This window comes from Paramormyrops kingsleyae, chromosome 11 (genome assembly GCF_048594095.1).
Source record: "Paramormyrops kingsleyae isolate MSU_618 chromosome 11, PKINGS_0.4, whole genome shotgun sequence".
In the NCBI taxonomy this organism is placed as follows: Eukaryota; Metazoa; Chordata; class Actinopteri; order Osteoglossiformes; family Mormyridae; genus Paramormyrops; species Paramormyrops kingsleyae.
This window is the reverse complement of record NC_132807.1, coordinates 22573817-22601603: the sequence shown is the minus strand read 5'-3', so window position 1 is coordinate 22601603 and position 27787 is coordinate 22573817. Positions and strand designations below refer to the sequence as shown.

The following is a 27787-nucleotide window of genomic DNA, read 5'->3' as shown; positions in this document are numbered from 1 at the left end:
TCGGAAAATGCGAGGGTACAGTTGTGACAGGCAGGCGGGACACCCAACGTCGGCTCACCACCAGGGTGCAGACATCACTGCGGCCCTGAATATGTATAACCCAGAAAATGTATTGATTTCATGCGGCGAAAAAGGGACAGGCACAAAAAAATAAAAAAAACTCCTAACCTGAAACTGTCAGGACGCCTTTGTTCATAGCTCATCTGCGCCGACGGTCGGCATTCGCCACAAACATGGTTTAATTAGCAGGTGTGCCGCATGGCACCGCACTCGGGCTGCACCCGCGGGCTCCTCCCCGCCTCACGGCGGTGCCACGCTATTTTTACCATGATATATATCCACGCACACGCATGCTCCAATGGTAGCTAATTGTTGTGCAAACAACACACAGCAAATTTTCTGGGGGGGGGGGGGGGATAAAAATAAAATGAATACAAGGATTTCTCTGCTTTCTCTCTTTTCAAAGCAAGATTTTCTCCACCAGAGGACCTGTCACAAAGGGCTCCTAATCCCAGTATCTGTTGCGGGTATGTTTGTATACACTGCGTACCTGTGTCTGATACCAGGTCCTTGTACGTTTCTGTCTTGACACCCCCAAATCAGTCCAGTCAGAAAGGGGATTAGTCCCCCATTTATTGATTGTGCAGTGCCTTTTAGCTCATTCGTTGGTGGCTCAGTGGGCTAGAACGTGTGCCTGTGATCGGAAGGTTGCTGGTTCACATCCCATAGTCTTTTCACCGTCCCCCGTCCCCCATTTACGCCAGGGACGGTCTTACCCTGCATTCAATTGTATGTCACTTTGAATAAATTGCAGTAGGTGGACCGGCCTTTGGAAGTATCAATGTACCAGCTTAGTGCACAGACCGGTGCATGGTTGTGTGTAGGTGGGCACAAGTCCAGCCTGCAGCCCCCTGAGCCACCCAGTAATGTGCTGGCAGAAACAGGCTCTTTGGGGGTGGGGGGAGGGGGGATGGGGGTAGTGGATAAGGCCACCAAATTTGATCCGAATGCCGCTGCATTGAGCAGATTTCACTACCAAAACACAAATTTTGAAAAAACAGGGACGGGAAAGGCGACAGTCACCACCAGGCCGGGGACCGCAAAGGGACCCCCCCAATCCCCCCCCACCCAATCGGGTCAGCTTTTCCGGGCGACCCTCCTTTCCACCATCCTCCCTCTCCGTCTGCATCACCCCCCTCCCCATTACTTTCACATGAAATATGAAAAAGCAATATCCTCTCTGTGTTTGTACTGAAGCGTAATGCGATTGTGTTGTCATTTATAGGAAATAATCGCAAACCTCTCTTTCATTTTCCAGTTCAAATAACCATGAAAAATTAGCCGGCAATGTCAGGGGGACGGCGAAGAGGCCGTGCGCCGAGCGCGCCTGACATTTCTCCTTAATAGGAAAGCGACTGCTTGTTTCAATATCCCCTTTTTAACTTCTTTATTTTAATTAAAATAAAGTTATGCACTTCGATGGGGATGAATCGCTTTCCCCGCAGTTCCTGGTGGGCGGCGGTCAGGGCCCGTCTCCGAGCCGCCGGATAACTCTCGTGGCCCGCCCTCTCGCCCCCCCCCGCCCCTAATGGCCGCTGACTGGGGGAAAGGCGCCAGCCGGCCACTGGAGGGGCTGGATCCGCAGCACCACCGCCCCTCAGCCAGGGGTAAATAATTCAGCAGCCAGCAGATTGCCGGGCATCTCTGCTCCAAAAGCCATGTGACCCGATGACGTCATGCATTACAGCCAGCCTGATCCTGTGGTCCGCAAGCCATCGCCAAAGCAGCCACCACTGCTCGCATTTTTAATTGCAATCACTCTCTGAGATCCTTAATATGGGCCCGAGAAGCTGCTCTTAATCGGATTGCTTCAAGTATTACTACCATTAAGTCTTAATGGACAAAGTAGTTTTTTCCACAGTAATTATGCACAACATAATCAACCCATCTCTTTTTTGTAATGTAATTATTATGGATGTGCCACAAGCTGGTGTTTTGCTGTTTTTTCTGACATGATTACATTTCCTGCTAATAAAAGAAGTTGCCCCCCAAATCAGGTTTTTCACAGCAAATACTGCAGGGCATGGGCGGCACCACTAGGGTGTTTGCTCTCGGAGACACGCCCCCACATCCTTGCCTATGCCCCCCCCCCCGATGCCCGTCAGCAGGATTGACAGGCAATGTGGTTTTTCAAATAAATAAATAAATAAACAACTTAATAGAAAAGCAATTTCCTGCTCCCGCTCCAAATCACTCAAACAAATGTGCTCCTGAACTTTCAAGGTTAAACGTGAATTAACCCGGAACTTTCCTCCTGAGAGCGACTCCCTCCCACCACCAACAAAGGCGGAGTTTAATATCGAGGTGGGAGGGCAAGTGTGGTGGGACAGCCAGGTATGTACCCTGAACATGAGTCTCTCAGGAAGGTTATCGCGTCCATGCATCCATCCACATCAGTGTTTCTCAAACCAGGTTTTGCTCTTTTGCAATTCCCTGAAAGTTGGGAGGGAGCAAAAACATGGACCATCTGGGAGTCGCTGAGGACTAGTTTGAGAAACACTCCTCTACATGCTTATCCTGGTCAGGGGGGATACCAGAAACCTAAACCCACAAACATCAAACGAGCGATTCCTATTGCGCGCGCCTGTGTGTCCTGTTTCCTAACACATCACATATTGGTTCAACAAAGTTCAAAGGGTCGAAAACAAACACCTCCTTTTAGGATAAGGAGTTCAGATTTTTCAGGAAGCACTGAAGATGTTCCCCAAAGTTTTTAATGATTTTTTTCTTTTTTGAACTATAGGAAGCAGAGGTCTGCCCCGCAAACGGCGCTGCGAGCCGCGCTCCAGCCTGCCTGCACCTGCGTATTTACATATCGGCAGGGAGGATCCTCATTTAGATTTATCGTATGTGATGCAGATAATGATTATTCCCCCAAGACCTCTCCGAGGTTCACTTTGAGCAATTAAGCAGTTCTTTTATTATTCACTTCTCGCAATATATTCATTTAATATCTCAAACTCCTTGCAGTATTAATGTATTTAAATATGCGCCTACCTTACAGCCTTAATCACAGAAGGGGTCTGGTAGAGCTGGATGTGTGTGTGCACGTGGGGGGGGGGTGTATTTATCCATCTGCCGATCCAGTTATCAGTTTCATCTGGGCCCGACGGTGTATCCATGCGATCTCTTATCAGCCCATGCTAATCTAAATCTAATCAGTTTACCGATTTGTCGAGCAAGGACGGCACTCATCTGAGAACACGGCACCGGGCCCGATCTCTGTGAAGATAATTCTGTCAATGTGTGATCATATTCCCAGCACCCCCCTCCACCCCCCGGTACAGAAGTTCTCTGGGTCACCTGTGTCAAGTGGCTGCATTTCATTTACGCTACATTTTACATCACCTGTGCTCTTGGACACAACTAGGCACCGACCGAGGTTTAATTCTTCATCCCCCCCCCTGGCCAAATAGTGATCCACTGTCACTCACTGTTACCCCCCCCCCCCCATCCGTTTCCCATCATCAAAACCCCATTCCTATCCTCTCTCTCCAGCTTAAGGCCACCCCTTGCATATCTAGACCATGTTTTCACCTGATTTTACCCGAGTCTTCGCAGCAAAAACACAGCTAAATCGGTTAGGCAGCGGAAATCTCACCACAACAGAGAGAGGGAAAAGCAGAAGGCTGTGATGGTAATGCAGGGATGAAGAAACACCTCCAGGGGTCTACAAAGCCGGAATACCGGTGACGGCTTACGGGACAGGAGGCGGGGAGCGCATCGAGCGGCTAGGAAGCAGCAACTGACACAGGGCCACCGGGTGCTTAAATATTAATACACCCAGCATGGGGCTCATCACGAAAGGCTCAATCGGAACGAAGCTTAATGATACTTTTAGCGGAACCAGTTAGCGTAAAAAGCAGATGGGTCATAACGATGGGATTCACGGGGCAGGAAGGTTAACCGGGCAGTGCTGCTGACTCTGCATGCGGGCATGGAGATGAATGGGTCAGCAGGAAGCTGCAGAACTTCAGGGTCTTTGGATTGGACCAACCTCTCTCTGCATGTCTCCGCTAATCTGCATCGCCGGTACTCGACCCAGCGGACACCAATCTCTGAGTGAGGGGATTGTGCTTTGGTGTCCTCTTTGGGTTACAGTCATTGCAGTTACTTAGAACCGGCCTCCACTTGCTGAAAGTGAGCGTACAAATAAGAATAATGCCCATAAATTACTAATTTTTTTATTTGCACTGATCTTCCAGGAGCATGTAGGGATATTCTGAGGCCGGACAAGCAAATTGAATCCTGGGTGCTTTGATTAGAAACGGGTAAAGCAAAAAAAAAGGAGATAAACACAATGATGGCTCTCCGCCATGACCCAAAGCCTCAGGGATGACCGAGAGGCACCTTTCCAGAACATTCCGCAGAAGGGAGGAGGAGCGGCGGACGGAAATACAGTTGTGCGCTGTCCCCGGGCCGCACGCTGCCAGGCATCCAATGGGCCGTAAGAGCGCTCTGGAGCCGCTCCGCTTTCCGACGGCCCGCCGCCCCTCCCGAGGGCCCGATCCCCGAGCCGTGCCTTCCTCCCGCGAGCTCAGCTGCTGCCGGCTCCTGCTCCAGGCCGGGCCCCAAGGCCTCGCAGGAGGCCCTGTGATGGGAATTCATTTCTCCCAATTACGCGCTCTTGTCCACGGCCTCAGTTCATCAGTTCAGTGCCGCCAAGTCAATGAAAGGGCCTGTAATGAAGTAATCAGATGCAGCCTGGGTCCCTGGGCCCAGCTCTACACTCACAGCTCAGAATGTTTGGCGTAGGCAGGCCGTGTGTCTGAGTGCGCGTGCGTGTGTGTTTGATTGGGCCTGAGGGCATACTGACGGATGCATGGGAGTCGGACAGACACGTTCATTGGTGGCCCCGCCCTCTGCAAACAAGCCAGGTGAATTTCTCAGTCCAGTGTTGGACTGCAGCCTCAGTACTGCCCCCTACTGGCAGGAAACGAGTAAGGGAAAGGTAGGGAAGCTTATGCTCCCCACCTGTGGAGGTGGAGGGCGTAAGAGGGACGGTGCTGGAGGGGCAGGAGGCCAGGACAGGGCTGGAAGGTGCGGCCCACTCGCCCTGCGACTCCTGCTCCCTTATTCCAGCATGTGGAAACCATTACGGAGGCTTTAGTGAGAGGAATGCATGTGTTGAATAATAATCTGTGCCTTAAACTGGTGGATTTCAGTTCTCCTTTGTATTGTAACGCAGCGAATGTTCCGCCATAAATTAAAAAAGGCCTGTTTGATCTATTTAAGATTGTTCTTTCCCCTCTAGAGATGGAGCAAGTTCAGGATAACTGTTATCCTCCAAAAGCGGGCAACACACACACACACACACACACACACACACACACACACACACACACACACACACACACACACACACACACACACACAGAGAGAATATACTTTGGATAAAAACTGCAGATATAACTACTAGGATCTAAATGACTAATTTCTTAATTCCAGTTAAGCCAGGACCAATTAAACAATGCTAGTTGTTAGACTATTCAGCAAAAAAACGCTTACACAGAGTGTAGAGTTTAAATATCTTATAAGATTACTTATTAGCACAAGTTCTAAGTTAAGTAACTATTTCGAGAGTGTACCAGCAGCTCTTCCTGAGAATCTGAACTGGCAGCACAACAGCGTTATGGTTTTACTTCACATGTACAAATTTGGCAGGCTGGGTCAGTAGCTAAAAAGTTCTGAATTCAGAAGAGGGGTACCAGAGAGGAAAGTCATCACGTTATTCCTGAAGTGGGCCAGGACACTGGGCATGAGGGCATTTCGCAGAGAGTAGTGAGAAGAATTCAGCGAGGGGGAAGAGAGACCCTCTGCTCAGCGAGGGGGAAGAGAGACCCTCTGCTCAGCGAGGGTCTGCTGCACTCGCTCAGCCGCCAAACCACACAAACACGGCGGAGAGCCTCTCTCTCGCTCTCTCCACCATGCCTGGCATGTGTGGATGCGTCAGCGCCCCCTGGTGATCCAGCTGGGTGATTTCACAAAGCCACTTCATGTGGTCTGAGTCACACGGCGGCTGGGGGCGGACCAGCGCAGTTCTGGTCGGTCCGATTGCGGCCCTGTGCTGCACAGGACCTCCTCACTAAGGTGGCTGGATGCCAAACCCCCTGCCCACCTCACCCCACTCCCCTGGAGCAGGGAGACCCCCCCCCGAGCAGACGAGCCCGTGGAGCAGGTGGCTGTGTGTGGGCTCACAGAGGCAGTGGGGCTCTATTGATCCCCCCCCCCCCACACACACACACACACACAAACGCACACACACTTGGTACCTTCCTACTTGTTTATGATCAATATGCAAATAGCCCACAGCATCAATTCAATATCAATTTTCAATTAGGTGATCCTCCGGGGATCCGCCGGGTCAATAGAGAACCATTCAAAGCGAAGGATTGAGCAAGTTCCTGGCATTGACGTTCCGCAGCCTGAGACAGCTTACTTACTGTTTATTTAGCCTGCCCCGCTGTAAGTACTGATTACGCCTGCGGGTTTCGGCCTGAAAGACTGATGAGACTTAGCCCCATCAGCCCCACCTCCCCCCAAACACGCTGCTATACTGCTGTCCTGCGGGGCGGCGCTACTGGGTCGCACTTTCCCCTGCCAGCGGGTCGTCGTCCTTATGCTTGGCCGACAGCTGGCATTCTGCGTTCTGGCGATAGCTACCCGGTGCCGGCGTCACCGAAGTACCGTGTTACCACACGCAGGGCACACAATATGCCCGAGACGGCAGGTAACCGTGTGCCACATATGGTAATTAAAAATGGCTGCGAAAACATTACGGGGAGAGTAGCAGACAGCTTGTTTGGCAAAGATACACTTTTTAACCTACGGTTTGGGAGAAACTCAAAAAAAAAGCCCGTCCAAGTGCAATTACAGCAATGATTTTCACTCCCCCCTTTTCCTTCTTACTGAAATCGCACGAGAGGGCTTCAATTAAGCACGCCAGGTGCTGACTTATCTCCAATATCTCTTCTTACAGTAATAACCTTCTCACAGATTGTAGTTGGGGGGGGGGGGGGGGTGGCTGTATACACATTTTCCACACTGGTCAAGAATGTGGAGAAAGACAAAAAAGGCAGCCTGTTTAAATGCCATTCCCTGATAAGTGCGCTGATGAATTCCAGGCAGGACTGGTCTTGCTCTTCAATCTGAAAACAATAGTATTGATTTATAAGGGCGCTGTATTTCCTGTACGTGCCGCTTGTCCATCAGGGCCTGTTTTATTGAGTGCCTGGGCTTGTCGCGCCTCTTTCAGAGGCCGAGGCCTCACAGCTGTGGCCCAGTGTAAGCACAGAGGCGCCGGAGCACACCCACCCCCCCCAAAGCAGGTGAGGGGGATGATGTCACCAGTCAGGAATGCCGCCCAGGGCGGCACGGAGACCAGGACGGCGCCTGTGAAGTAGGCCGCCCGGCCGAGGGCCCGTCCCACCTCCCACGCCGAGCCTGAGCGAACACGTGGGGGTGGGCAGGGGGTTTACGGCCGAGAACACGTGCGCGTCAGCTGCCACGGTTGGGCCAGAGAGGGGGGGTCAGACCCGGGGGCGGCTCGAAAACCCAGCAAAATGCATGTCCATGACATCACCGGGCGTCCCGAAACCACGATAACACAGGGGACTGCTACTCACCATTCCTTAGGAGGGGACACACATATAACACACTGCCGTGGAAACAGCGACCGCATCGTAAACGACACTGCCCCCCTCCTCTCCGCCAGATGCATTTATCTTAGACCTTAAGTACTCTGACCACAAGACTCAGGGATGGCTTTTCCCGAAAGGCTCCTCAACGAAAGCTAACTGCAGAGCAAACCCAGCTACAACTGACACCCAGAACACGCTGTTCTACCTCTGATGACCTTCATGCACAGGCCAAGGGTCTGCTTTTCAACTGCACTGTTATTTTCCGTTACTCGTTATTTACAATCAGCCGCGTACGTATTGTCCCGTGTTTATCTTCCACTGCAGCCTTCAGGAGGCACCTAGGCAAGAATTTTGTTGCACATATCGCAATAAAAACCTTGAAACCTCAGGGTCAGTGGAATCATTTGCGGCCCCCCTTCCCTACTTCTTGGACTTTGGGTTCAGTTTCTTGATTGCCTGTGGGAGAATTCAGAATTATTTTTAAAATTTTTTTAAAAGCACTTCCTGGCTTCCTCCTTGTGAAACTGTTGCGTGGTGAATCAGCGCCGGATAATCAGGAGCCCAATAAGCACAAAGACCCAGTGGAGCGTGAGCCAAGGCCCCGGCTCCAAGAGGCCGACTTGAGGGACCTTAAACGCAGGGACAAAACGGCAGTGCCACCAGCATCACTCGCACATAGATGCGACTGTATGCCCTAATTGGTTTAGGGATACCATTAATTACCACATTGCTCATTAATGGAAGAAGCTCTTATTGGTGGCATTGATCAGCAGGACCTGTTAGTCATCATGCTTGGCCATGGTGGATGTAGCAAGCTTACATATTGGCATATCAATTAATGCAATCAATTCCCAGCAAGCAGCAGCCACAACCCCCCACCCCCCACCGCAGCTCTCCCCCAGCTCATTAGGGACATCCAGGAGACAGGACAGATGTCAGGCAGGTCTTAGCCGGATGGCCTGCAAACACTGCGGGGGGGGAGGGGAGGCTCGAGTCCAGGCGGAGTGCAGGGGGACAGTGAGGACGTGACAGAGCCTTTGGAGGGCCAGGGCGGAAATGAGCCAATCACGCTGCGTTTATTAGTGGTAAAGAAAAATGTTTTATAAGGTAATGATAATAGGAGATTCATTATGTGGTACACGGTGTCTAGACTGAGAAACAGGAGTTAAAACGCCGTGGGATGTGAGACAGAGAGCTTTACAGGGTGCCCTTCCCCCCCCTCGACTCCTAACGTCTTTAATGACTCTTAAACTCCTTCACAACAGAACTCGAAGTCAAGAGAAAAATGGCTGTTTGTTGGGGCTTTTCTGGAGTTACCGTCTTTACGGCCCGTGTGTACATTCGCCCGGGTAGCCGTTCCACTCGTCTCCGCTTCTCTCACCGTTAAGTCCTCCTCAGGCCAAAACACAGGCTTGCAAAAGCACCGCTCTTCTATTTAATCAAGATTGAAGTGGCTTTGTCAGACTCATCGATTAGGAGTTAGGACGTCCCTCTGGTGCTACTGTCTCAAACAATGGACCGCATGTGGTTTTTAACACCCCTAACCACACACTCTGGAAGGTTCCAGGGACGCCGGGGCCCACACGAAAGACAGACAGGAATGTGGCCTTAACAACTGAACCCACTCAAAAGCAAACACTCTGAAGGTGAGGCTGTGCCTGTGATCAGAAGGTCGCTGGTTCAAATCCTGAGGTTGGCAGACTGATGTCACCACTTGACCCCAACTTGCTCCAGGGACACTCTGACGGAAGTTCCCCTGGCAGTGCCCATCTTTTGTACAATTAGCAGTTGGCATGCTCACGTATGGCATGAAGATCGCCAAGGCACTGAACCCTCACTCCCCGACTCCCAGCAACTCCTCTGACCTCAAAATGTTCCGGGTTTGTGATACTCCTGGCTTGACGGTCTTATCATGTTACTAACTATGCTCTTCCACTTAGGACAAGCTGTTAAGAAAAGCAGACAAATAACTCGGCCCAGAACAAACAGGTACGATCACTAACGAGGAAAGAGAAGAAGCGTCTTTCCCTCCCACACAGACCTGGCAGCAGAACAGCTGAAGCACAGGTAGACTAAACAAACAAGGCTGTGTTCTCATCCCCGTGGGGGGAGGCCGGACACCCCCGTCAGAGCTATGCAAAAACAGGTTGAGCTGTAAAGATTGTTCTTTGACAAATTACTGCGAGTCACTGGTTTTAGTGAATCGAGGCTTGTGTCTTAAACTTCCCCTACGGCAGCACTAAGCAGAGATACTGGGAATCTGTAGAACAGACGCTATATGGAATATGTGCATTATACACGAGTGGAGATGCTTGTTCTGGTGACTGCTCTGCTCCGCGTTGGGCTGCCCAAGCGCGCAGACGGTTTCTCTGTCAGGGCAATGTGGTTAGGGTCCTTCCGCTCATGGAGAAGCCCTCTGAAGCCGGCGTGTCCCGACGCATCCTCCGAGACGCGCGTCATGTCGAGCTTGTGCTGCCCCCCCCCCCACCAGCGGTGCTCTGTGCTTTATCTGATCACACAAACAAAGGCTGGGTGGGGATCGTGGGGGGGGGGCTAGTCGTCCAGGGGAGCCTCAGCGTACCATCGTCCAGATATCAAAATCACGGGAGAATGAAACGGAAAATGCCCCCCCCCAGTCCACCTGGCTGAGGACAAGTGTGGCAATATGCACAATTTACAAAACTCAAAAATCCAAACACATGTACACACACACACACACAACAGAACTGAAAAATCCACACAAACTGGGACATAAAGTCGTGTTAAAGTTCAGCCCATATATATCACACACACACACACACACACACACACACACACACACACACTAACAGATGCAGACGCCCACACAGCCACAAGGCCCGGCCCCCTGTCACCGCCTCGACATTATTAATGGATGGGCATCACCTAACACATTGTCCTTGGCCTCAAAAGGTCATGTGACCCTGGCGGGGGACGGCAGAGCGGCGATGGCATCGTTTTTAACCTTAAGTGCTGCCTTCATACCCCTAATGAGACGGCGCCGTTAATGAGCGCGCGCTCTAAACTAGCCATGCGGAGGCTCGTGGTTGCAAACCCACGTTTATTTATTTAATGTTTAACGTTAAAAACAGGAGGGGATTAATTGAGTGGGGGCCATTTTAAAAAACCGGAGCTCTGCGCCTGTGATCATTAAACATCGACAAACTCCCAAAAACCTGCGATTGATTTCCACCCGCCGTTCCGGACTATACCAATATATTCACTCGTGGGTAGAGACTCCCCCCCCCCCCCCCCTCCCAAACCCCCCCACCACCACCACAACCACCCCGGTGCCAAGGAAAGGTAATGAAGTAAATAAACTCAGGGATGCATTAAAATAGAATATAAAACGTTTGATTGCAGCTTTCCCTAACAAAGTATAACACGCTGTTCCTTTTCATGATTCAAATCAGTGAACAAAAAAAAAAAAAAAAAAAATTATTACTTCATCGTTACCATGAACATGAAATTAGGGAGCGAATTAAAATGTGAGGCAAAAAGACTCAGGGCTGTCGGGAGGTGTGATTGGACAGTAGTGACTCTACCCACCCCTGACCCTAGCCTCCCCCCACCCCCGCCCCAGTGCACTGTGTGAAAGTCCAGCTGGGGTACTGACAGTTCCACTACCTCGGCACCATGGGGGGGAGAGGGGGGGGCATATTGTTTATTATGCATGGACGCCATCAATCTGTATGCTGCAATGATTCTGAAGTTAAATGGGGGGGGGGGGGGGGGTAAAAAAAAAACAGGTTCTTTTAATGCATGTACCTCACCCCCCCAATCCTCCTCAACACCCACACCCCAAATCTAAATTGCAGTCACATCCCCCCAGCCTGTACGGGATGATAATTGCGGATGGCCAATAAATTACTACGGCCTCCACATCAATTATAAGCATCACGTCTGGCAACGAGTAAAATGAGATCTTGTGACAAATTTCACGAGGCGGCCCGTGCAGCAGCCTGTCTTAGCATGCTACAGATAGCGATCCCTTATCTGCCCCTGTAATGGGGAGCCTTGGATAGAGAGATGGAGCTGCAGCCATTTAATTAAAAAGCTGGGGGGGGGGGGGGGGAGCATGGTGGTGGGGGATAATTCATTGAGGAGGCCCAGGCAGGAGACACTGCCTTTGTCTTCGATACATATTTTGCTGTTATGCTACACATCGTCACCAGACGAGGAGTGACACAGCCCGTTTTCACAATGTCTTTTTTTGTTGTCCCCCCCCCCCCCCATCTCCTTTGCCTTATTTTATTTTATTTTTTTGTAAAGGAATTATTTATTTCCCAAGAGGTGGGCCTTTTTTTTCCCCGCTGGGCCGGGTCTGGCTCATTCCAGCCCCGCGTTTTTACAAATGATCGCCACGGATGGGCAGCGAGAGCGAATAAAATAGCCCCCTCGTCTAATCGCTTTCCCACCTGGGGCTGCGAAGGGGGGGGGGGGGGGGGGGGGGGCTGCGCTTCAAGAGCGGCGTGATGAGGATTTATGGCAGAGGGGGAGCGTGCAACGGAGAGAGAGAGAGAGAGAGAGAGACAAATAAAATAAGAAAAAGGAGGGACTTTAAATCTAATTCGGAGCACAGTATTCACTGCGTGTTTGAAGCCGTGCACCAAGAGTGCGGTGCAGTGAACGTGCGAGTGAACGAAAGAGCGAGCGAGCGAACGATCGAACGGGAAAAAACGTCACGTAAAAATCGCGGCTGTGCTCTCTGCTAATATTTAATGTCGTTAGAAAATCATTAGAAAACCAGCATAAAACCTGGGACTACGAGTAGGGCATTAAGCGCAATAATTATTAAGTGTGCGCATTCTCATCCGCGCCATGGAAACCGGATCCTCTTTGATGGGATGACGCGAATGCACTCAGCAGCACCTTCAGATAGCAGACCCCGTGCCGGGCCCCGCATTCTCCCTCCTGCCAGGTAAACTACTCAAGATGGCTACAGCCCCCTCCGATCAGATTTAATGTCTAATTCGAACCCTCTTCTGTGGCCGAGCCTGTATCATACATTCGGGCGCCACGATTTGGGATGTGCCTGACGGACATGGGATGGGGCGGGGCAGGCTCTTCTGTCTTAGATCTGTAGCTCCTCCCCCCTCCAAGGAAGCCTTGCCTGGGCAGGAGGGATTGGCTCCCTGTGGGTTTTTAGTGGGATTTGGGGGGGGGGGGGGTGTGAATAGATCAGAGGGTCCAGACCTTGCGGGCAAAGCCGACGGCCATTTTCACGCACGCGTACACAGACATGCATGCGCACGCTTGTACCACAACGTGATGGCATGCAGACTTCCCCAATGACAGCCATAAATCCTCCTGTTCCATCTTAACAGCCCCCGTCTCTTTGTCGCCCTCTAAGTATGTAGCTACTAAATCCAGCCGTAAGCAAACCCAAACTGCAATACTACCCTCGCAGAGCTTGTGGTGTCCCCCTCGTGCCCGAGAGACCGGGCGGAGTGTCACTCGCTCAGTGGGGTCCTTGGGACACCACCAGGGCCACCTCACCAGCGACCTCACATCCGTCCTGCCACCACTGAGCCTGCAGCCACCCCCCCCCCATGATGCAAATAAGCATACGGAAATGCTCGTTCCGGGAAAATCTCGGCGCGATTTATAATTACACGGCGTAATAATGGGCCGCCACTAATGCCATTCATTATTAATTCCGCTAAACGTATCAATTCTTTATCGAGTATCTTCCATGAATAGTTGAGGGCACTGCGCCCCTCAGCCGCCGGCTTGCTTATCACTATCGTCAGCGACAACCGCAGCTACAAAGATAAAGAATTTTAATGGAGGCACCTCCAATGGAGATGAAAGGGGGGGGGGGGGACCTAGCCAGGGACTGCGTCGTTCGGCACAATTTAGCAGGGGCATTGTGCCTTTGAGCCCCCCCACCCCCTGCTGTGCCCAGGGTGGAGAGGATCCCCTTCTCCTTGTCGCCAGGAGCAAAGGTAGTGACCCAGAGGGGCGCTCCCCCCACCCGAAAAGGCTCTTAAGGACATCCTTAAGAAGCGCACTGGGTCTGGAGGGGGGGGGGGGGGAAGGCTGCACATTCAGATTTGGGGGGCTAGTGCAGCGGACAATGACCTAGCAGCAGTAGGGATGACCACCGCAGAACTGAACACCGGAAATGGCATCATGCACAACCCACAAATGGCAAGAGATTTGAGGGCTTCTTCATTAGTTGATTGCGAAATATGCAGGGGCAGCGAAATCCGAGAAAGCAAAACAGCAACAAAAACAGAGAAACATACAGAGGATTTCAGATCCAAGATATATATATTCGATTCACCACTTACGGCAGAAGTGTTCAGGTTGCGAGCAGAAAGCTACAAATTCTTTTAAGAGTCGAGGGGAAAGATTTTTTTGTTGCCGCCTGGAAGGTTAATATAAGAGCAACTCCTTGTCAAGCCTTTGAGGGTAATTCAACTGACACTGATGAGAATCAATGTTCCTTTGAATGCATTACTTGGCAGAAACCGGCCTTTTGTCCCTTAAACTCAGCCAGCGAAAAATGATGCCCTTCGAACAATGGGAGGAAGAGGTGAAAATACAGAGAGCGAGATGGGGAGAGCGCGCCAGGCTGGGCCTTATTCCCTCGCGCGCAGGCAAATGGATTCCCAGCACTTTATACATTAATCAATCAATATCTCTCACTGTACATCGGCAGCGTGGCCGAGTTATGAATGACCTTTCAGCAGTGAGGGGACAGTAACATGCAGAGGACTGGCCATAGCTTAGCCATTACACATGGCTACACCTTCCCCAGGCACGAGGCCATGGAAAATGTACTAAATATGACAAGGTTAGTCGCTGTTCATTTTGCACATGGTGGGGTGTTGGGGGGGGGGGGGGGGGGGGGTGCACCAGGGCCTGGATACCGTAAAAAATTGTCCTGGCACCCTATACATTATTTGTGAGGGGGAAATAAAATGAAACGAGGCCTTTAACTTTATGCACCAAGATACTGGTTTCTTTGTTTATTTCGATTCCCATAATGCCCTGCTTCTGCCATCCTCTTCGGTGGGCAGGAGTGGTATTCTGCCATTGCCAAGGACACAGATCGAGGTCCTGTTGAGCAGATCTCATAAGCGCTAAGTGCACTCTTCGGCAGCAACGTTCAAGTGCTAATTTAAAGATTGTTCCTATCTTTAGATGAAAGGGGGCTAGAACACCAGTTGTACTTGGGTGACACCAGCTTGGTGGGGGGGGGGGGGGGGGGGGCGTGGAGCGGCACTCTGAAAGCCTGATGGCCGCCGGGATGCCATGCGGGATGCCATGCTAACCCAGCACATGCCCATGGCTCTGCATACCTGGACCGGTCCCTGGAGTGAGCGGCGCCACAGTCCACCCAGAAAACTACAGGTTTCTGCACAGCTATTACCGCTCAACTCCGGGATGGGTGGTAGGGGGCGACCATGCCAACACCCCCTCCCCCATAAACTCTCTACCTTGCATCCGAAGGCTTTAGCAAGTTCAGTCCTTCCACTGTGTTCATGAAGACGACTCACGCAATCCTCAGTACACTTTGGAACTAAACTCAGGGATCAGTCATGGTGGGCCTGAGCAGAACGGCCCTTTTTGCTCGTACCCAGTGCGCGCCGCTCGGGGCAAATGATGCCAGTTTTGCCATAATAAGCACTCTCACCAGACAGACCCCAACCCGAGAGGAGGAACGCAGGGGGCTAATACCGGATGGGGGCGGCGAAGCATGGAAGAATCTGCCTTATTCCCCCCCCCCTTTATTTTAATGGCAGGGAATAAGGGAGGGTTTGCGATGCAGGGGAGGTGGGGGGGTTATGTGAATGGGAGGTTCCGAAAGTCTTTTTTTTTTTGCTGCCCCCTTCCTGGAACGCGCTGGAGCGTGGAAGTGAAGTGTGCAGGCAGAGTGGAACGGACAGGGCCTGACTGCAGGAGAGCACAGGGAGGAAGGGGGGAAGCCGCAGCACAAATTAATGCCATTGTGGGGCCCAGCACAATGGGCCAGCCAACTGACCGCGAGGGCCCCCCCACAAAGGAGACATCGCTCTCTCTCTCCCAAACCCAATTATGTTTCTTCGCCCTGCTTTGCATGACAAAAAAAAAAATAGACTGCCCCCCCCCCCATCTCCTCCTTCCATAATATGCCCCAATGACACAGGCAGCTCGGAAGCTAGACAAGTCCCGGATTAAAGTCCCCCCCTGCCTGATTGACAGTGACCCGAGCACAACCACACACACACACACACACACGCACGCACGCCTCAACAACGCCCCCCACCCAACTCCCAAAACTGCTGTTCCAACGGTTCCTTAAAGTTCATTACCAATTTTTTTATTTTTGTAAAATATTAAAAGTAAAACTTATCCCCCCCCCCCCCCATTATGAAATATCATGATCTGCATTCAAATTACAGCGGTCACGTCGGCAGGACCCGAAGGTGAGATGGCTAATTATTTTGGGGCATCCGCGTGCACCCCCATGGTGAGCCGGTCCGGTGGGTACTCGGGGGGGTGGGGGCAAGCTAGTGATTTAAGGAGTGTTAATAGCCATCGACTGGAGCGCCGGCACTCAGCCTAACCCTCTCCCCCGGCTCATTAAAGACACGGAGCGCGGTGACACTAACCTGGATGCTAATTTCACGCTGCAGTCCGGTCCAGGCAGCCTTCTGACATGCCATTAGCGGCAGCTCTTATATTCTAATGAGCAGGGGAAGGAGGGCCGTCTGCTCCGGTGCCGGTGGAGCCCATCGTGGGGGGGAACAGAGCCCCAGTCATGCCGACGGTACTGAAGGGCCGGTGTGACGATGGCCTGGCAAGTACCAGGCAGCACAGACAGTTTTATGGGCGCAGCTTCCGCCCTTGTCGCTCCGCTCTGGTTGAGGAATCTACCCCATAGAAAGCCTCAAACAGCCGGGGGTTAGAGTGACTGCTGCAACTCTTCACCCCCACCAGCAGGGGGAGCTAGACCTGAGTGAGGCTGTTCTCCCATTTGGCGGTGGGGGGTTATGGGTGGTATATGCGGAGAACCTGGCAGAAATGCTAGAGGGCAGGCTCCACCCCTTCAGCAAGCAGGTCGACAGGTCCCCCCCCCCCCCCCCCACATGCTTACTGGGGAGTGTGAAAATTGACCTTTGCCTGCTCTCTAAACAGTGGATTATTCATCTTAATGTTTCACATTGGTCAGGGTGGGTTTTCTGCTGCTTTATGGCATTCTTCCTACCCCCACACCATGCCCCCCCCCACCCCACATGTGTAAAATTCATTAAAATGCCACGCCGAGAGGCCCAGAGGACAGAAGCAGGCTAAATGGTGAAGCCTCGTTTGGCGCCAAACTCGGACCGGCCAGGGGCATTAGTGGCGGCCATTTTATAGGCAACGCGTGAGAGGAGGATGAGACCAGGCCGTATGGGGAGGAGGGAGTGGGGGGGGGGTTACCTCTGTTTGCCCTGTAATGTTTCTTCACCGCCCTGACCTCCATCCTGACCTCTGACCCCTAGTACTTTATTCACAGGCCTGAATGCCCCACTGCAGCAGTGAGAGATCAGCAGCAATGTAGTACGATACACAATTTAAAAATAAAAACACAACAAGCATCTACTTCCCTAATTAATGACAAGAAATCCTCCCCCCGTACCCATTGGCTCGCACCAGGAGCCGAGGAAACACCGTGCTAAGAGGAGGAGCCCTCATTGGCTCGCACCAGGAGCCGAGGAAACACCGGGCTAACAGGAGGAACCCTCATTGGCTCGCACCAGGAGCCGAGGAAACACCGTGCTAACAGGAGGAGCCCTCATTGGCTCGCACCAGGAGCCGAGGAAACACCGTGCTAACAGGAGGAGCCCTCATTGGCTCGCACCAGGAGCCGAGGAAACACCGTGCTAACAGGAGGAGCCCTCATTGGCTCACACCAGGAGCCGAGGAAACACCGGGCCAAGAGGAGGAGCCCTCATTGGCTCGCACCAGGAGCCGAGGAAACACCGTGCTAAGAGGAGGAGCCCTCATTGGCTCGCACCAGGAGCCGAGGAAACACCGTGCTAACAGGAGGAGCCCTCATCTCCCTCTCTGAGCACCGTCTCCCCATGAGCTAGTGCAGACTTCAAGGGGGATAAACAAGAGTGCGGGGAATCCAGGCCGAAGCCGTGAATGAAACCTCAGTGACAGGGAGGCAGGCCGGCTCAGACAAAGGGACTCTGTCAGGATACTGCGCCCACCAAAATAGGAGGGCAGCCATAAATCCAGCACGGTCAAACAGCAGGAATGTCCCAGTTTGTCAAAAATAAATACCATCTTGTCTGGGACGGACACTGTCAGAATCTCCACATCTGGTCAAACAGAGTCCGCCTTTAATCCCAGGAAGGGGCTGGGGTTCTGGCACGACCGCTCCCAGCCTCCACGTAGTTCCCTAGTCTCTTTGCGCTACCCACAATTCCTAGGCCTCTCACTCCTGGCCGTAATCCACCCCTGTTCCTCTGGCCTATGTAGACAGGTGAATCCCTCCAAAGTCTCTATGTTCTGAGACACGCAGAGTGAAGGGTTTAAGATGGCTGACAAAGCCAGCAGTGCATGATGGGATTGGAGCTCAGTTGGGGCAAGGAAGCCAGCACCCAGTGCCTCTGTGCACCCTAGAGATGTCCCCAAAGGGACCTCAATCTGTGTCCTTGGAAATGCTGGAACAGTGCTTCTACCCACCAATGAGAGGACAGCAGAAGGGGAGGATTAAGGGTAAAGAAATAAAGCAAACTTGGCCGAATTGCAAATTCTTCAGGCCTCACTGGCACTTGCCATCTAGCCATTAGGGTCGGAGCGAGATGGGAGGTGTCGGTCTATATATCTGACACCCGGTTTCCCGTTTCACACAGGTGGGGGCAGTAGCCACCCCACCCATGATTCCAATCTGTGTGCCACGGCATCACAAACTGCTGTTAAAAATAAAACTGCCCCGACCACACTTTCATCCTCCTGCTTTTCATTTAATCTCTTCTTTTCAACTAACTGAGCTCCTTTTTTCTCTGTTTCTCTCGCTTTTTTTTTTTTTTTAAACTCACCAAGTGGGCAAGCACGATGGAGGAAGAGGGCATATTTCGCTGAAACGGAATATGCAGATCAGGCCGGGTTTGCGTGTGAACTCACCCCGAGCACACATCATGGCGTTTGATCCCTGCTCTCTCTCTGGAGGGAAGCGGCCTTATTAAAAACGAAAAACTTCCCATCTGGATTCAAAGTTCTCAGACGCGCCCCCCCCCCCCACCGCACTCCCCCTCTCTGCCGATAGCTAATTTGCACTGCCTTGATTCCAGCAGCAAACGAACCTACAGTCTGGCTTCCATGGCGAATCGGCGACAAAAGCAGCAATGAGGGGGGGCTTAAGGATCTCTCAGCTCCGCTTCCCGGAACACCTGACAGACACGGACGGGACGGATCGATAGTAAATATATCAGAAACGTACTGACCATGAGATCATAATGCGCCACTTGGTGGCCGTCCAAGTCAGCTGTGAGGAGCTTACGTAAGAGAAAAGCTCGCGGGCGGGAGGGCAGAGCGGCGCTGGCAAGCTGATGCAATGCCCGTCCACTACCCAGAATGCCCTCGATTAGCTGCCACCGCCTCCCTTGTGGCAGGCCAAACCCGGCACGCGATTCCAGGCGGCATGCTGGCACGAGTCACCGCGGTGGTACAGCTGGTGTTCGTACATTCTCACTGTCTGACAGACATCCGGCTAAGGTGACAGACCTGCAGTTACCTGGGATGTGGGGGGAGGGGGGGGGCATATTACCCAACACACCTCAGAATTTGTTAGCATAAAGGCTAAAACATCCTCCAGTGAGCCCACAGGACCTAAAATCATACCATCTCCACATCCTTAGCCAGAGTCTCAGAAGTGCCGTCGGAGGAAAAACGAAAGCCCGTAACCACAGTGACGGCGAGGAGTTGCGGTCCCTCAGATAGCGCGATTGGTGGGATGACCGCAGCAGCAGAGCCACACAGAGCGCCCTGTCAAAGCCGGACTTCTTCCCGACTCTAAACACTTCCTGACTCAAGGAACAAATCCGTGGTTTGGGGACTCAGTTACAGGCAGAGGCGGCGTGAGACTGACCTCGCCGGCTGACGGACAGATCGTCTTCTGCATTGTTACTCCCCCTGCCCCCGACGCTCAGGCAGCGTATCCGAGCTCCTGGACGTTCTCTGGACCGCGGGCTTGGCACGGAGCGCCGGGCTCTTGTCTCACCCTGGAAGCTGCCGGCACGGCCGCGGGCCCTATTTATAGAACTCATTAGCACGTTCGCTAGGTACAAACGAGACGGCTCTCTGCTGACGGACCGTCTGTCTTTTGTATCAGCTTTCCGGAGAGCGTCCCATCACGGCAGGATGCGAAAACCAATATGGATCGTGTTCGCTGTGCCGAGCCGGACGGCACTGCGCAAAGGGCCCGAAATAACGGGTTGGAAAAATATCCCTGTGACACAAAGGAGCCACAAAAGGTCTCTGTCACCCATTGGTGTGTGTGTGTGTGTGTGTGTGTGTGTGTACAGCATCACCAACCCCACACTGACACCCCCTCGGCAAATTTGACCCAGAACAGCTAAGCAGCCCTTTACGATCCCACCTGCCCTTTACCGGACTGTCGTGTGGTTTAGACCCAGAAATACCAGCAGGTCTTGGCAAAAACAGGCATTGCCAGTGCCCATACCCACCCCACCCCACCCCCCACCCCCAATCTCTGAGAAACCCAAAGCCAAAACATGCAACCGGGTCTCACACGAAACAAAACAGCCTGGAATAGCAGGACGCATCTCTGGCCAGTCCAACGAGCCACGATGAAACGGCGCTGGAATTTATAGCACAGGCATCTATAAGCCAAGTGAGTCTGAGGCTGCTGTGGTGATGGGGGGGGGGGGGGGGGGCACTTCCTCCCACCAGTTTGGAGGGGGGGGGGGGGGGGGGGGCGTGCAAAGTCTTGGAAACATGCGTGACTGAAAAAAATCCATAAAGCCGTCATCTGAGATTTTTAATAAAAGGCTGTTTTTCAATATTCCAAAATTAAAGGTATTTGGGTAATTCCCTCTACTTTCCCCGGCTGAGGAGGATGACTCGCCCAGCCTGCTGCTCCAGCCACACGCCAATTGGACAATTTCCTCTTCCGGCCGCCACCCCTCGGACGGCAGCCTCAGGTCAGGCGAGCCGCAAACAGATGCATGTTTGCTTGGGTCATGGGAAAACCCAGCGGCGTCACTCTTCAGTAAAAAATGTTGGGGTCCTCCCTCTCTGGCTGGCGGGGGGGGAGGGTTTGACATGGGGCGTCCCCAAGACAGGGAGCCGAGGGCCGCGAGATACAAACTACGGCATTTGCCACATTTCAAGGTTTACGCTGCCACATAGGCAGCCTGGAAGATGGCAGCATTCCTCTCAAATTCCTTTATCCTGAACTCATCCTTCCCTTGCGTACGAGCCTGCCCACTTAGGGCAATGCCCCCTCCCCATAACCCACCCCCACCCCACCTGACACAAACACAGCCGGGCCTCGTTTGCCACACAGACCAATGTTACACAAACAAGGACCTTCGCCGTCAAAATCGAAGACCTGAAGGCAGGCAGAGAAGAGGCCACGCCCACAACGCGGCCCGGAATCCACAATTAAGGGATTGGATCCTATTCAATGCATTTGTTCTTACAAGAGCTTTAGAGTACAAACAGGGCAGGACAGCCCACAACCAACCCTAACCTTCCTGTTTGTTGGTTTGTTGTTGGTTTGACCTACCTGTCACGCACAGGACACCATTCGCTGCGCCCTTCCAAGAAGGACACGCCCCTTTGGTGACACGCCCGTCATGGGTCACATGGTGCCCTTTCATGCTGCCCCGATTTCCCACACATCAGCCTCCGCTCACGGAAAAACAGCCACGGGTGACATACCGGGTGCTCAGCTCAGAACCAGTGGAGGCTGGTGGTGTAAGTGGCTGGACTGGGGTCTACGTGAAGGGGGGCGAATGGGGGAGGATGGGGGTGTGAGCGATGGCCACACATCCGGCCTGTGCCACCCCTCACCCCCACCCACGCACCCCAGCAAACAAGAACCCAGCATCTCAAAGCATCACTTTAAAGACAAACAGCAAACAGCACCAAAACACAGCTTGTGCACTGTCAAATTACAGCATTTTCAGGGACAAACAGCCGCTCCAGTTCTGCAGGTTCTGGATTCAAGAGCTGTGCTGGTCAGGTCCACTCAAAGAAAGCAAACTTGACATTTTTACATAATCTTGCCTACCCCACCCACCCCAATGAAAAACAGACAGCCTGAACAGGTCAATGGGGCTGTACCAGTCGATGTCGATGCTGGGGTGGGGGTCAGCTCAGGATCTTTGGGGCAGTCCGGCGGGACGGGAAGCAGCAGAGCGCTGTGTCTCGGCCGTCCCAATATGTAACCCCCTGGAAAGGGTTAAGTAAGACAAACGGAGAGCGAGCTAAAGGCCAGCGTGCTTGGGCAGCATATTTTCAGCGGGGGCAGGAATCAAAACAATGCGCTCATTTTTTTTCCCCCACTGCCTCCGTTTTAATTGGATGGGAAATTCATCTCTGTCATCTTATTGGTCCCCAGGCGTGATGGGGGGGCGAAGGGCAGAGGACAAGGGGTGTGGTCACGTGGTTCCCAGCCCTGCCCATTTGAAATTAGCCTGACTTCTGTGTGTGTGGATGCTGCTTCTAATAGGCAAGCACATTTATTAAAAGCAGTAGCAGCAATCAAACTGAAGATTTATATGGAGAAAAGCCAAGTGTGTTTACAGAACATACAGACCAAAGTTCAGATCTTTAGGAAAACTAAAAATATGAGACATTTTGCCAACTGAGGTTTTTCCCCTAAGGCTTGACATGTTTGGGAGGAAGACTCTGGGAAGAGTTCTGCGGCGTGATCCCACGTCATCCCGTCCTGAGGATGACACACGGGTCAGCCTTCATATGTAAAAGTCATGTGTGAAAGTCTCCATATTCTGCATTTTACATTCAATAACTTCAGAATTACTTATACTGTCTGCAGGACTTCTCTACATCATCTGGGGGACATCATCATATTCTTTACAATGCAGACAGTACTCAAGTGACGTAACAATCCATCCCACAAAACCTTACATAATTTTACACAAGTTGGATTTACTTTCCTATACCATTCAAAACACCCTATGGCAAAAAACACATAACCCTGAAATATTCTAGCAATAGATACTAAAGCAGCATTTCTCAACCCGGTGACCTCCAGACAGTCCACATTTTTGCTCCCTCCCAGCTCCCTATCCGGGAAAATAATGTGGACTGTCGGTCAGGGAACAGGGAGGGAGCAAAAACCTGGACTGTGTCAGGGAACAGGGAGGGAGCAAAAACCTGGACTGTCTGTCAGGGAACAGGGAGGGAGCAAAAACCTGGACTGTCTGTCAGGGAACAGGGAGGGAGCAAAAACCTGGACTGTCTGTCAGGGAACAGGGAGGGAGCAAAAACCTGGACTGTCTGTCAGGGAACAGGGAGGGAGCAAAAACCTGGACTGTCTGTCAGGGAACAGGGAGGGAGCAAAAACCTGGACTGTCTGTCAGGGAACAGGGAGGGAGCAAAAACCTGGACTGTCTGTCAGGGAACAGGGAGGGAGCAAAAACCTGGACTGTCTGTCAGGGAACTGGGAGGGAGCAAAAACCTGGACTGTCTGCGGGGTTCCCAAGGACCAGGTCGGGAGACACTATACTAAAGAACACATATCAAATAAACAAAGAGATAAAAGAATAGATTTACCTACGGGGGTATGTAACCATTTTGAATTAGTGCTTCCATAAATTCCAGGTTTCTCTGATATTTTTTGCATAACTCTGGATTTGATGCAAGTCGAGAGCTGCCTATAAATGACTATTTTTACTAATACTCATCCTTAAACTAGCATCACTGCTAGCAAAACTAGCAGCGGATATGTATAAATATGACGGCAGTCAGGGTGAAGAGGGTCTTCCCTTCAATGAAGAAATGCTGATGAGATCCATCCTGCATAAACACAAAGGCAGGCCTCTTCCTGCACGGCCCCTCTTTTCATTTCCCTTAACGGATGGTGGCCTTTAATCGGCGACCCCTGGGTTCAGACCCCCAGGACCGTCTAGGGTCCCCGGGGCGAGAGCGGCCTGCCACCCAGCTCCTGCCAGGGCTCTGGGGAGCGGCGCGGGGAATTACCGCCTAGCTGACCCAGAAATCCAGGCCAGTTCTGTTTTAACAAGAGCGGGAACCTTTTACCACTCGAGCAACTGTGCCTTGACCACAAGAAAGAGCCCGGGGCCCCGGCACCGCTCAGAGGGAGGAAATTAAATATTACAGCGGCAGGGAACGGTTCAGCTGCACAGCTGCAAACGCCGGGGAGCGCGTGTGTGTCTGTGTAGGTGTGTGTGTGTGTGTGTGCGTAGGAGTGTGTGCATGTGTGTAGATGGAGGACAGGGAAAGGAGGGGCAGAATTGGGGGGGGGGGCAAAGGAATGGCAGCGTTTGTTATTGCTGATGAAGAGGTATGCACATTACCAGGGTAATGCAATCAAGATGCTTGGAGGGGATGGAAAAGACTGATCCTTTGTTACACACTTCATTTCACTTAACGGACCTTTTAAAAAATATATAACAGGAGAAAGAGAGAAAAATCGAGAAAGGAGGGGAAAAAAGCTTTTCGGAAATGAGGAGAGACTTGTTTTCAAGAGGCTTTTGGTCTACATCTAGTCTGAGGCGGTGTGTGTGTGTGTGTGTGTGTGGGGGGGGGGGGGGGGGGGGGGGTGTCCGTACACCTATCCATCAGGCCCTCAGCTCTGAAACAAAGCCGGTGGCGTTTTGTAAACAGAGCGTCACGGGCGATTAGCACGACGGCACTTCTTAAAGCCGCAGTGCTCCACACCGTCCGTGCGGAACGGAAAACCGGCCAATCATGGGCAGGCACACAACTGCGCCTTTAAATGTGCCCTTTCTGTGCCCTCTGGGTGCTCATCTCACACTCCCTTCTCTGGCGATCGCACCCCGTCCAGGTATAGATTGTTTCATTTGTGCTGAGAGGTGCGTGTCAACCCGCCACAAGAACAGGAAGTGACATCATAGCTGACATGAAGGCAGCAATGACATCCGGGGCAGAAGTACACAGAATCATGCCAGACAAGGGGAATGTAACAAACACTAACCCTTCCCACTCTTTTGGTGAAGACACTACTTCATTTTGTTTTTTTTTGGGGGGGGGGGGGGGGGTGTGTTAGGGGGAATGAAGAGGCAGAGCTAAATAAAGAAATCCCCACAGGAAAAAAACAGGAGGCAGGACCACAAGGCTTGTTTGCCAGCCTCATGGCAGCCCCCCCCCCCCCCTCCGCCCTTCCCCCACCCTTTTAACCTAAGTGGGCCGCCCTCCTGCCTCAGCATGCACACTTGTCCACTGCACTATAGTCATTAACATATTTGGAGTGCAGCGAGCAGAACGCTTAATTGTCCTTAATTGCTGCGCTAAATACATTCTCTAATGATTCGCCTCAGATCTGTGACTGGCTTTTGCGTAATTTCCCAGCCGCGGGCTTCATTATCCCAGCCTCCTTGGGACAAAGCGCATTCAGAGGGCCGCTTTTTACATAACGCCGTGCCTGCGTGCGTGGGCAGGGCCGCACAATGGAGCCCCTTTGTCAGGGCGCCGGGCCGGGGGCTGGGGGGGGCAGGAGTCGAGGCAATTAGAAATCCGAAACCAGTGCAGAGACAAAGTGTTAATTGACCGCAGCTTACTTTTTTATTTTATTTTTTTAAACAAACAACCGGCCCCTCTCTTTGTTTCCCCCATGTTGTTGTTCTATCACCTTCGGACGGCATACGAATGTGACTTTTAATGGGCATGCGACCAATACAGTGTCCCGTAATTAATCAAGGCCTGCTGAGACGTGCCGCTGCTCTCAGCCAATCACAGAGGCTCCACATTCATATTTAATCACTATTTTTATTTGAAGTGCCTATGCAGAGTGTTACTCTTAATACATTCTGGCAGCTGGATACATAACTGCAGCATGCTTAAGTGAAGTACAGTGGTTAGGGACTCGAACCCACACCCTGCCGGGTCGCAAAGCTCCTAACCCACAACCCTACCCGCTGCATCTCTCATGCCTAATAGGGATGTTCGAGTGCACATTAACTGCTGTGCCGGCAGCATTTACAAAAGAGGGACGGAATGAATGACATTTATGGAATGCACATATTAAAAAGCAGAGACCATTCTAGGAGCTTCTAATTTACAGTGTTACTGCTCAAATGAATGTGCCTCAGATATGGCAGGATGGGGGGGGGGGGGGGGGGGGGGATCCTGCCATTTTTACATTTACCCACCTGTGTGTGACTAAGGACACATATAGTATAAGAAACACTGTTGCATGATGGGAAATCAGAAGGGAATGGGCTAATTCAGCAGGGGGATGAACACTGGCAGATGGGGGTGATGGTGTTATGGTGGAAGGCTTCTGGCATGAGAAGGTCCAACGAGGGACACACACAGGCAGCAGCCGGGGTTCGATCCCCCTCCTTACCGGTGTCAGCAGAGGGGCACTTGCGGATGGTAAATATGGCGCCGAGCTCCTCCTCTTCCTCGGGCAGGCCCTTCTGCAGCCGCTGCAGCTTGCGCAGATTCTCGCAGCGCTGGTGCTTCATGGAGCGGACATGCTGGATGAGGTTCAGCTTTGCCCTGGTGGAGTAGCTGCACAGCGTGCAGTGGTAATAGGCGGCTTCGCCCTCCACGACGCTCTCGTGCTGCTGCAGGTGCTGGGGGGGGAGGCGTGGGTTACGGTTAGGTGACAGGAGCTGGCATGGTGTAACAAACCAGTAACCAATCACTGGTTAAACGATAAGGTTCTGACCAATCATGTTTGAGTCTTTGGGCTAGCCCAGTGTTTCTCAACCCAGTCCTCAAGAGCACAGAATACCTTGTACAGGTGTACTGGGAGCTGGGAGGGAGCAAAACAGTAGACTCTCTGGGGGTCCCCGAGAATTCCCAAGGCCCCAGGCTGGGGATTTGGGGCAGGGTCACACACTGGAACCCTTGCGTGCCAGAAGGGAGGTGGAATTGATTCCCGGACTTGCAAGAGTGTGCCTGTCTGAGCAGGAAGCGCCGGACATTTGCCCGTTTCATGCATGAATGCTACATATTGATCCGGGGAGTGGAGATCCAATTGTCTGTGAGGGAGCAGGTGAGAGGGTCCCTCCGGGGCCTGGACGATCTGCCTATCTGGGGCTCGAACCCTCACTGGCCGTCCAGACCACACAGTGTCTGCTACAGGGCAACCCATTCCCCTGCTCCGACAAAACGGACTAGCATATCCAACACACACACACACACACACACAGGATACACACATGATGGATCCATTTAGTCGTAATAAAAGTACTTATGTTTACTCCGCCTTTCTGGGGACTCAGGAACACAGTGATTTAAGCATGTTTAAAAACGAGCCTTGCGGACATTCGGGTATTAAAACGTAAACTGCTCCTGCTCTCTCGGCCTTTAATGGCCTCTGTATTTACAGCACCCCTCCCTGTCCTGAATAAGGGCTGCTTTCATGAACGTCAACGTCTGTGATTCGAAGAGCCCCCCCCCCTACCCATGATGCTTTGGGCCACAGCGTCCTGCAAGTCACAGGGGGGAAAAGCAAACAATGCTTGCAACCACACAGCACACACAGGCCATCGGGAAAAATACACTGCCAATTTCTTCTTTGCTGGCCGTTAACAGTCAAGGAACCAAAACAGACATGGGAGGTGACAGGTTCTAAAAAAGAATAAGAAAAAAAATGTCTTTCTGTTCCTGTCCTAAACATGCATTTTCTCCAATCAAGAGGCTCTTTATCTTGCAGGCAGACCACCCCCACTCGGCGACAGAGGTCGAGAGAAACAAATGGATTCATTAAGAGAAGCTTGAACCGGCCGCCCTCCGGTGCACAGAGCTGGCATGCACACCCAACACACTCCGAGGGCCCTGGACTCTAGGAACCGCCGCAATGCTGCATTCGTAGCCGAATCAAATGTACATCAGGTGTCGACTGCAGGAAAAAGCTCAGAGGAAAACTAGCTATGTCT

At 52.1% G+C, this 27787-nt stretch overlaps 1 protein-coding gene across 3 annotated transcripts in view; it reads right to left on the bottom strand.

The window, feature by feature from the left end:
* Positions 1–27787, bottom strand: part of zfhx3b (zinc finger homeobox 3b) — a 125766-nt gene that overhangs the window by 34523 nt on the left and 63456 nt on the right. For all 3 annotated transcript variants that reach the window (XM_023790703.2, XM_023790705.2, XM_023790704.2), the window contains exon 4: positions 26245–26476. In XM_023790703.2, the coding sequence (XP_023646471.2) occupies positions 26245–26476 (232 nt within the window). The remainder of the gene's footprint in view (positions 1–26244; positions 26477–27787) is intronic.